This window comes from Lipotes vexillifer, unplaced genomic scaffold (assembly GCF_000442215.2).
Source record: "Lipotes vexillifer unplaced genomic scaffold, Lipotes_vexillifer_v1.1 scaffold1011, whole genome shotgun sequence".
Taxonomy (NCBI): domain Eukaryota; kingdom Metazoa; phylum Chordata; class Mammalia; order Artiodactyla; family Lipotidae; genus Lipotes; species Lipotes vexillifer.
In genome coordinates this window covers 5514461-5524818 of record NW_006787698.1, presented here as the reverse complement: position 1 = coordinate 5524818, position 10358 = coordinate 5514461, and the positions used below count along the sequence as shown (strand labels likewise).

Below are 10358 nucleotides of genomic sequence, written 5' to 3'. Positions count from 1 at the left end.
CATGACCTAATAACCTTCCAAAGGCCCCACCTCCAAATACCACTGCACTGGAGAGCAGGGTTTCAAGATATGAATTTGGAGGGGCACAAGTATTTAGTCCATAGCATCTCTTAAGCAGGGGTAATAAAACCCTCCTCATTTCAGAGTGGTGAAAAAGAAAAGAAACATTCCCTGTAGAGGGCCTTGCACTGTGCCTGGCACATAGTATGTGCAATATTTGGGAACAATTATGGCATTGAATTTTGGGGCAGGGATGGCTGAAGTGATGTGTACCTGCTGGCTCTTTCTAATTCTGTGGCCACAACAGATACTGCTCATCAATCACAGTCATCTTTACTGCTGAAACTGAATATAGCTTTAAATCCTTCTTAATTCATCCATCTAGGAAGACTCTACCAATCTATTTGGGTTTCTAGGTAAGGGCAACCTATTCACCAACTGTGACATAGGAGAAGACCTAAGGAAATGCTGGCTACTTTCCCTTCCCGTGCCCATGACAGACAATACCAATCAATCCCAGCCCTCTTTCGTTCTGAGCCCAGACATGGCTTTAAAATTCTTCTCTACATGGCCCTTAAGATAGCCATTACTAATTGTTTTGAATTTTCGGCAGAGTGAACCAGAGGCCCCAGGAGGATAAGGAGCATATCCAAGGACACACAGCGAAGAGTTATCAGAGCTGGTACCTGCCTGGTTGACTGTCATAGAGAATGGTAGAGTGGTCTTCAGGTCTAGACAGGTCTGCATTTGCATTCCAGTGCCACCACTGATATGCTGTGTGACTTCAACAAGTTCCTTAACATCTCGGAGCCTCAAATTCCTTATTTGTCATAGCATAATAAACTTCTGCCTGAGCCTCTGTGTGAATTAAATTTTAAAAAAGCATATCTTCCTGAATATAGAGGTTAAAAATCCTAAACAAAGAACCATAAAAAATTTGGCAAATCAAACAATGTATATAAATAAAACTGCAACGTGACCAAGTTTAGTGTAGCTTAGGAAAGTTGACTTAATATTGGAAAATCAATTAATGTAAGTTATTACATGAACATATTAAAGCAGGCTTCTCCGGTGGTGCAGTGGTTAAGAATCCGCCTGTCAATGCAAGGGACACAGGTTTGATCCCTGATCCGGGAAGATCCCACATGCTGCAGAGCAACTAAGCCCATGCACCACAACTACTGAGCCTGCGCTCTAGAGTCCTCAAGTCACAACTACTGAGCCCGCATGCTGCAACTACTGAAGCCGCGTGCCTAGAGCCTGTGCTTCACAACAAGAGAAGCCACCACAATAAGAAGCCCGCACACCGCAACCAAGAGTAGCCCCTGCTCGCCACAACTAGAGAAAGCTGCACACAGCAACGAAGACCCAACGCAGCCATAAATTAATTAATTAATTAATTAATTTTTAAAAATAAAAAGCCCTCTTCCCTATCTGTTAAAAAAAATATTGAAGCAAAAAATCATCTCAATAGATACAGAAAAAGATATTCAATAAAATTCAATATCCATTCCTTAAAAGAATATCTTGTTAAGATACTAGGAATAAAATTAAACATTCTTAACTTGATAAAGGCCATCTGCCAAAAAACCTATAGTAAAGATCATATTTAGCTGTGAAATGTTTAAAACATTTCCTTTAATGTCAAGAATAAAGAAGCCAATGTCACAATGTAGCCCCTGCAACAAGACAAGAAAATAAATAACAGGTATAGACTGGAGATAAAGAAATAAAACTGTCATTATATTTGCAGGTGTTATTATGATATACATAAAAAAACCAAAATGGCTCAGTGGAAAACCTGTGGGGGTAAATTATGCATGAAGCAAAAGAAATATTAACACATTTGGGACAGGAATTACATTTGGTGGGAAGAGCAAAGTACATGGTCAGGGTTGGGACTATGAGGGCTTCAAAGCTAATAAAAATGTTGTAATTCTTACTCTGAATACAAAGTATTAATTTCATTATTCTAAAAATGCAGACTGGCTTTAGACAAACAGGCAAGCATACGTGCAAATGGGCATACGTGGCATTAATATATGGACTTTTTCAGAGTAAAATCACCTGTAAAGTATTTTGCCCAGTGCTCAAGAAGTGGAAGGGACTATAAGAATAATACCTTATCCCCTCTGCATGTTCAAGCCTATGCAGACCTGATTGATCTGTCACCACCAAGCCCCTCCTCACTCCCACTGGTCCCTGGTGTGGGAACTGGGCCGTGAGTGGGTGCGGCCTGTTGTCTCCAGCAGATACTCGGGGCCATGGAGTCTCAGGTGGCGGGGGGCCCGGCTGGCCCGGCCCTGCCCAACGGGCCACTCCTTGGTACAAACGGAGCCAGTGATGACAGCAAGACCAACCTCATTGTCAACTACCTGCCCCAGAACATGACCCAGGATGAGTTCAAGAGTCTCTTCGGCAGCATTGGTGACATTGAGTCCTGCAAGTTGGTTCGGGACAAGATCACAGGTGTGGCTGCTGGCATGTGGGGGGTGGGGATGGGGACAGAGGTGGTAGCCTCAGGAGTACAGGTGTGGTGTAGAGACAGGTGTGACCCCAGGTGGGAGGTGATGGGAGCAGGTGGGACCCTGGGGGGTCTGAGCTGTCCTCAGGATATGGTAGTACTCTGGGGGAACAAATAAGGGTGGAATCTTGGTTCTCATAACCTTGAGTGGGGTGGTCAGTCTCTCATGCCGGGGTCTGGGAGGACACTGGCAGGTCCAGGGAGGTCATTGTCCTGGTCCTGCCTGCAGGGCAGAGCCTCGGCTACGGGTTTGTGAACTACTCTGACCCCAACGATGCAGACAAAGCCATCAACACCCTCAACGGCCTCAAACTGCAGACGAAGACCATCAAGGTCAGCGCCCTCGTTCCCCACTGCCACCCATCCCTGTGACTTCCCATCTTGGCTGTGCCCATTTCCTCTTTATTACCGCCCACCTGGACTGACCCTTTCACGGCCACCCAGCCCCCTCACGACCATACCCTCCCCATACATCCATTCCCCCCACTGCTGCCCATCCTCCCCCATGGCTCATCCCCTAAGGGGTTCAAATCGATCCCCAAAGGCTTTCTGGCTGGGGCCCCGGGGCCAATGGCTCTGCCTCTCTGAACCTGTTTCCTCTCTTGTCAATGTGGAGATGATCAGCCCCACATTCTCCGGAAACTCAAGGAGTCAGCCAGGCCCTGGAGGTACCCACCCCCTCAGCAGTAGGAGAGAGTGACCAGGGTCTGGTGGGCAGCCCTCTCCTTGCCTTTGTCATGGAAATGGGGGAGAGGTGGGGGCCCATCTGCCGTCTGGAGCCTAACTAGGGTCTGGGAGGGTGGGATTAGGGGTGGGCCCTTCCCCCACCTTTGTACAATGCCCCTCACCCCATGACCTCCCCTCTCAGCAGCTGCAGCTGGGACCCTGCAAGCCCAGGTTCCCGGGAGGCCGTGGGGGTTGCAGGGAATCACCATGGAAACCCCCTCTCTAGGTTTGCCTGTGGGTGTCTGGGCTCCACCCCACAAATCTGCTCCTGAACCCTGGGGGAGGCTGGGCTGGGGAGGATGCCCATCTGGCCCCCAGTTCGCCATGGGAACAGAGGTGCCGGAATCTCTTCCTCTCCCTGCTGCGGAGGCTTACAAGGGCCTGATGGGTCCCTCCATGGCCAAGTAGACCCAGAAGCCCCCAGGTTGTGAGAGTGGACCCTAGTGATGAACTGTATGACCCAGAGGGCCACTGTGTGCGTATGATGTGGTGCATGTGTTGGGGGGGGACCCTGAGCTATAAGACATGGTGTTTCTGGGACCCCGTGGCTATGGGACCCCATGGCTATGTGAGTGGCTGTTATCATGTGGGTCTGGCTGTTATAGACGAGGGTGTGTCACCTTGTGTCTGTGAGACGTGGTGTTTATTTGACAGGTGCTTTGTGATGCACTGCGACTCCAGCTGTGACCTGGTGAGGCTGCGTGGGTGTGTCTGGCTGTGACAGGGTGTTTGTGTGTTACGGTGAAGTTGTGTGGGTGTGTCTACTTGTGCCCCATTCAGGATGGAACGTGTGTGACATTGAGGGCTTGTGTGGTGGTGTGACAGGTGTGTGGTTCTGCGACTCTTACTGCAATTATCCCAGACCCCCAGAGTCACCGTGAATGTGGCGGTGGCCTTGTGTCACCCTCCTGCTGGTGTAGTCACCATAGCTGTGCAGTGAATACCAGAGCGTGGCCCTCTGTGTGGGTGTATGTGCGTGTATGTGCATCTGCCTGGGTGGCTGTGGTGTGTGGTTGGTCCTGACTAGGTGTTCCAGCAGATTCTGCCCACAATAGTTCCAGCCATTCATCGTGTGCCAGGCGCCATCCTAGTGAGGGGGTGTGGGAGGAGCCCATACCAGGTGAGGGACCTGGGTCAGCCCATGTCATGGAAGGATGGGAAAGGCCCCTGAACACTTACTCTGTGCCTCAGATGACCCCTGACCCCAAAACCCACCCAGGAACTGAGACTCCCCTCTCCCCCAGCTCCAATCCATCAACAAGTCCTCACCCCTCAAAACTCACAGCCCCACGGGGTAGGGAAGAGTGGAAACCATCAAATACATGGCCATGAGTTTTAATTATTATTACAGAAATAATAGCAGCTGTGGTGTTTGTCTTTTTTCTGGAGGATCCCAGGTGTGCACAATTGCATCAGTTAGAATCCCCCTGCCCCCACTCCATGAACACCCTCACCCCCATCCACCCTTGGCCCAATTTATTGATTTTGTTCGTTTTTTAATTAGCTATTTCTAATGAAGTAATATGCCCTCACAACTCACCACCCCAAACAAAAGCCAGACCCTTTACAATGACCCCCATCTACCCAGAGGTTAATTTAGAAGAAACAGAAAATAGACATCAGCAGAAATAAGGGGGAACGGAGCTTATCCCACCTCGCCTCCCCCACCAGCTCTAGGTCACCCTGTTAGCGTTTAGGGGTGGGCCCTCCAGACCATGTTTCCAGGACATTGATAAACACACAATGAGATGGGGTCACACAATACTCGCTGCTCTGTAAATGGACTTTTCTTTCCCCCACTTTACAATACTCACCACTGTTTCGGGGAAATAAATATACACGTCCACCATTTTTTAAACAGCTGCAGAGAGTTTCATTGTTGGGCTGGACCATAATTAATGACATGAATCGAAGGATCATACTAAAACGTGTCTAATTCACAGCTGAGGGAAGGGCTTTGACAGAGAGTAACAGGGATAAGGGTGGAGGACCAAATTCAGATGGGAAAGGACAGGAAGGATATCGCAACTGAGACCTGGAGAAGAAAAATAAGGAAGAGAGTTGCAAGCACAGCGGACAGCAAGTGCAAAGGCCCTGAGGATGAAGCACACCCAGTGTGTCTGGGGAATGTGGGAGAGGCCCATGTGCCTGGAATAGAGATGTGGAGGGGGACAGTGGGCAGAGATGAGGGTAGGGGGGTGACGGGGCAGGTCGTGAAGGGCCTTGTGGCCCTGAGAAGCACTTTAACTCAGGAAGGTGGGAGCCACGGAGGGTTCTAAGCAGAGGAGGGATGTGACCTGGCTGAGAAGCTCACAGGTGCCCCCTGGCTGCTGTGGGGGAAACAGCCTGGGGGGGGGGGCGAGGGTGGAGCAGGGAACCAGGGCAGAGACTGCTGCACTGGTCTGGGTGAGCAATGGTAGGGCAGTGGAAATGGGGAGAAGTGTGTGAATTCTATCCAGATAATGAGGAAGGTGGAGCTGACAGGATGGATGGTGGTTGGATGCGGGTGTGACAGACAGGCATTGAGGACAACCCGAGACTGGGGACCTGAGCAGCCAGGAGGACAGAACTGTCATTACTGAGTTAGGGCAAGTCGGGGGTGCTGAGTGTGATCCCCCATGAGGCCTCCTCGTGGGGTACCTGAAGGCATGTGTCACGCAGGTGTGCAGCTCAGGGGCCAGGCCCATGCTGGGCTCGGACATTTGGGAGTTGTCGGGGTTGAGCTGGGCGCTAAAGATCTGAGGGGCCCAGTGTAGTCGGGAAGAGAAGGGGCCAGCATCCCAGGTTCACTTTCCAAGAGAGTGGGACGTGTCAACGTTGATGGAATATCCAGCCTGAGAACATGAGCTAGAGATGTGAGGGTCCCTGAGGCCCCCAGGGAGACATGTGACCCCAAGGGCGCAGCTCCTTTGACGTCCTCGGATGACAGGTCCCTCTCACCGCTCTACGCGGGCAGGACCACGCTGTCTTGGTCACAGCCACACCCCCTCCCCCAAGCCCTGGTTGACCCCACCCACCACCCATGGTGACTACTCGAGGTATTTGTTGAATAAACGGATGAGGGATTTCTGTTGCTCGGTGGCGGTTTGAATGTGGCCTCTCCCTCCCCATTTGAAATGGGTCTTGCCCTCACCCCTGTCCGCCTGACACCCTCCCCCAGGTGTCCTATGCCAGACCCAGCTCCGCCTCCATCCGGGATGCGAACCTGTACGTCAGCGGGCTCCCTAAGACCATGAGCCAGAAAGAGATGGAGCAGCTGTTCTCCCAGTACGGCCGCATCATCACTTCTCGCATCCTGGTGGACCAGGTCACAGGTCAGGCTGCCGGGGAGAGTGCCCCTGGCGGGGGCTGGGGGGAGTGGGGGGGCACTGGGCTAAGGCACCCAGGTGGGACCAGAGTGGAGAAACCGGAAATAGCAGCGAGGAGGGGGGCGGGGTCACGCAGGAGGGGGCGGGTCCCCAGGGGGGGGCGGGTCCCCATGACGCCCTCGCGCCTCGGCAGGTGTCTCTCGGGGTGTGGGATTCATCCGCTTTGACAAGAGGATTGAGGCCGAGGAGGCTATCAAAGGACTGAACGGGCAGAAGCCGCTAGGTGCGGCCGAGCCCATCACGGTCAAGTTTGCCAACAACCCGAGTCAGAAGACCGGGCAGGCCCTGCTCACTCACCTCTACCAGTCCTCCGCCAGGCGCTACGCAGGCCCCCTGCACCATCAGACACAGCGCTTCCGGTGAGCCCCCTGCTGCTCCCTGCCCTCCAGACGTCCCAGACCCCCAGGGCCGGGTGCCCTAGGCTTGCAGGTGCCCTCGCCGAACCCCATTCCTGCAGGGCGGAGAGAAACAAGGGCAAAAGGGGAAACGTGGGGGTCTGTCAGGTGCTGAGGCCAGACCCTTGTATACAGCAGGCGCTCAATGTGTGCAGGCCACTAGGAGTGGCATTATTGGTGTCCGTAGTTTTAGAATCACCTGACCAGGCCCAGCTCTGACTGCCAACCCACCCCCTCCCCCACCCCGCCAAGGGCACGTGGCTTCAGCTCCCTGCTGGCCAGGCACCCTTACTTTTTCTGCGCAGCGACCCCGTGAGGACAGAACTTGTCCTCATTTTACGGACGGGGACCCTTAGGCTCAGAAAGGCGTTGTCACTTGCCTGGCCCAGGCACTTTGGAGAAGAGACTTCCCTTCTCGGGACCCAAGCCCCGGATTGGGGGCTGGGGGGGGACAGGCGAGCAGGGCTGGGTGGCCGGGAGGGGGAGGACGGGGACCCCAGTGCAGGCTGGGCAGCAGCAGGGCAGGCAAGAGGCGGTGCCTGAGTGACCACGGTTCCGTGCCAGGCGGTGTCCAGCCTGCCGGGGAGCAGGCAGGCGGGGGCAGGGCTGGCACTGCTGGATGGCTGGGTGGGGGCGGGGAGGGCAGGCTGGCTGCCCGGTGTCACAGCCGGGGGTGTGCCCAGAAGCCACCAGTGACCACCCCTTCTGCCTCCACAGGCTGGACAATTTGCTCAACATGGCCTACGGAGTCAAGAGGTAACAGTGCCCCCGCCCCGCTGCCCCCAGCCCCTCGCCATCCCTCCTTGGACCCTTTTGCCCTTATGGCCCCCATCCCCCACCTCACCCCCCAGGACCACCCCTGTCTGGGCATAGTGCGGCCATTGAGAGATCTGGGGGCTCTTGAGCCTACTGAATGCCTGGAAAGTGCCACTACAGAATCTGGATCTGGGGGGCCTGTCTGTGGCCTCCTCCACCCCATTGAAAGGCAGGCAGTGTTGCCCGGGTCACAGCTGTGCCCCCACTGGCCACTGTTGATCATCTATGCTGAGGGTCACAGAATGCCCCCTTCTGCCTCATAGCTGCGGGTGGACCTTGAGGCCCCCCACCCGCTCCATTTTCCACATCCCTGAGCCTCTGAAGGTTCCCATGTTTATAGCATCAAGAGCTATTGAGCACATGCTGAGGGCCAGGAGCTTGGCTCTGAGCTGGGGACCCAGTGTGGCCTGGCCAGACTTGGCCCCTGGTGGAGATGGAATGATACTGAGCATGGTGCTTGGCACGGAGTGCAGGCTCACTCAGTTTAAAAGGCAGTGTCTCTTATGATTATGGTTACTGTTATTACTTATTTCAGTCCACTGGGGAAGGAGACAGATGAACCATGATCTGGGCTGTGAAGGGGGCAGGAGACGGGGTGGTAAGAATCCAGTGGAGACATCACTCAGGAGACAGGGCCAGAGCAGAACTGGAGTACCTGGCAGCAAGAACGGCTTGTGCAAAGGCCAGGAGGAGGGAGTGAGCCCAGTGATCAAATGAATGGCCCAGGAAGGCAGGGAGCCAATGCCCCTTCACTCATTCGTTCACTCCACAGACTCCACCCCCACCCCCCAAGGGCCTGCTGGTGCTGGGAGCTGTTCTGGGCTGGGACACCGAGGGAATAGAACCTTGCAGGGAAGATGGAGCTGAGGATAAATACATGATTTAAATAGAAAAAGGCATGGGGACTTCCCGGGTGGTCCAATGGTTAGGGCTCTGAGCTTCCACTACAGGGGGCACGGGTTCGATCCCTGGTCAGGGAATTAAGATCCCACATGCCACATGGTGAGGCCAAAAAATACATACATACATACATACATAGGAAAAGGCCAGAGAGGGCCAGAGGGAGGAGGTGGCCACTTTATGAGTCAAAGGAGGCCACCCCGGGGAAGTGACAGCTGAGCTGAGACCTGAATAACGAGAGGGGGCGTTTAAAGGCCTCGCTCGCACCCTGGTTCCAGCGCTGCCCTTCCGGGTGGGCCTCCACCTGGCAGGATGGCCAGTGGGGCAAAAGGGGCAGCATTGCAAAGGGCAGGATCAGGGTGGTGCCCGAGTGGGGGTGAGGGCAGGAGTTGGATGGGAAGAGGCGTCAAGGGAAGGGTGGTGGCCAGGTGTGGGGAGGGGGTCAGTGTCAACAGGGCTGAGGACCAGGTAGGGTCCAAGGTCAGGGAGTTGGGGTGGATAGGGGCTCAGGGCAAGATCGCAGGTGAGGACCTAACGTTCAGGGAGGGTCAGAGGTCAGGACCGGGCTCCAGGTCAGGATGGAGATTGGGGGCTGGTGTATCAGAGTGGCTCAGAGTCTGGGGCTTAAGGCGGGGTCACAGATGGAGGTCACGGGGCCAAGGCAGGGGTCACATAGTCCCGAGGTCTCCGCACGGCCAGAGGTCATGACAGGGTCAGGGGGCATGCCGGGGGTAAGGGCAGAGCCCGCGTGACCCCCAAAGTAGTCCCCTGTCGCTCATCGCCAGGTTCTCACCCATCGCCATCGACGGCATGAGCGGCCTCGCGGGCGTGGGCCTGTCGGGGGGCGCAGCAGGCGCTGGCTGGTGCATCTTCGTGTACAACCTGTCTCCGGAGGCGGATGAGAGTGTGCTGTGGCAGCTGTTCGGGCCCTTCGGGGCAGTCACCAATGTCAAGGTCATCCGCGACTTTACCACCAACAAGTGCAAGGGCTTCGGCTTCGTCACCATGACCAACTATGACGAGGCGGCCATGGCCATCGCCAGCCTCAACGGCTACCGCCTGGGCGAGCGCGTGCTGCAGGTGTCCTTCAAGACCAGCAAACAGCACAAGGCCTGAGCCACCGCCGCCCTCCCCACCCTTCCCGGGCAGCAGAGACAGAGAGAGAGAGAGAGAGAGAGAGATTGAGAGAGAGAGAGAGAGACAGGGGCCCGAGAGAGACAGCGCAGGCAGACCACGGACGGCACGAGGGCCCCGTGTCCCTGCAGAAGCCACAGGGTGAGCACTCGGTGGGAGGGTCTGCAGGGAATGGGAGGGCTCCTGGGGGTCCCCCACCCCATCCTCCTGCCCCTCCCCCCCAGGCTGGGCTGTTCACTCTCTCGTCTTGGTTTTGTTCATGGTGAAGGTTTTTGTTTCCTTTTTCGGCTAACGTGAAAGCAGAGATGTGCCCCCAGCACACCCTCAACCACCCTCCGTGGATGGCTTGGGGAAGGGGTGCTGCGGGTTCCCTCCCAGGCCCCCTTGCCCAGGCCTCCCCAACACCTAGGTGAGCCTGAGAGGGGGGAACAGGTTTAAAAATCCCCAAAAAAGCGAAACGTGAGAGGGGTGTGGGCATCCCTGGCCCAGAGCCCC

At 55.1% G+C, this 10358-nt stretch overlaps 1 protein-coding gene across 2 annotated transcripts; it reads left to right on the top strand.

The window, feature by feature from the left end:
• Positions 1–2255: 2255 nt before the first annotated feature.
• On the top strand, positions 2256–9845 carry ELAVL3 (ELAV like RNA binding protein 3). 2 transcript variants are annotated; one of them, XM_007460709.1, is made up of 6 exons: positions 2256–2469; positions 2754–2857; positions 6411–6564; positions 6752–6977; positions 7731–7769; positions 9515–9845. In XM_007460709.1, exons 1-6 carry the CDS (start codon positions 2265–2267, stop codon positions 9843–9845), a joined length of 1059 nt encoding a protein of 352 aa, XP_007460771.1. In that variant the 5' UTR covers positions 2256–2264. The 2 variants fall into 2 exon arrangements, with proteins under 2 accessions (XP_007460771.1, XP_007460770.1); XM_007460708.1 differs by having other exon boundaries at positions 9494–9845.
• Positions 9846–10358: the final 513 nt, after the last annotated feature.

What these genes read in the sequence shown, in the direction of transcription:
- ELAVL3 (XM_007460708.1), top strand. Translation starts at nt 2,265, where the DNA reads ATGGAGTCTCAGGTGGCGGGGGGCCCGGCTGGCCCGGCCCTGCCCAAC. An exon ending in CATCAGACACAGCGCTTCCG is followed by an intron (nt 6,978 to 7,730) that starts GTGAGCCCCCTG and finishes CTGCCTCCACAG; the next exon opens with GCTGGACAATTTGCTCAACA. An exon ending in ATGGCCTACGGAGTCAAGAG is followed by an intron (nt 7,770 to 9,493) that starts GTAACAGTGCCC and finishes CCCCCAAAGTAG; the next exon opens with TCCCCTGTCGCTCATCGCCA.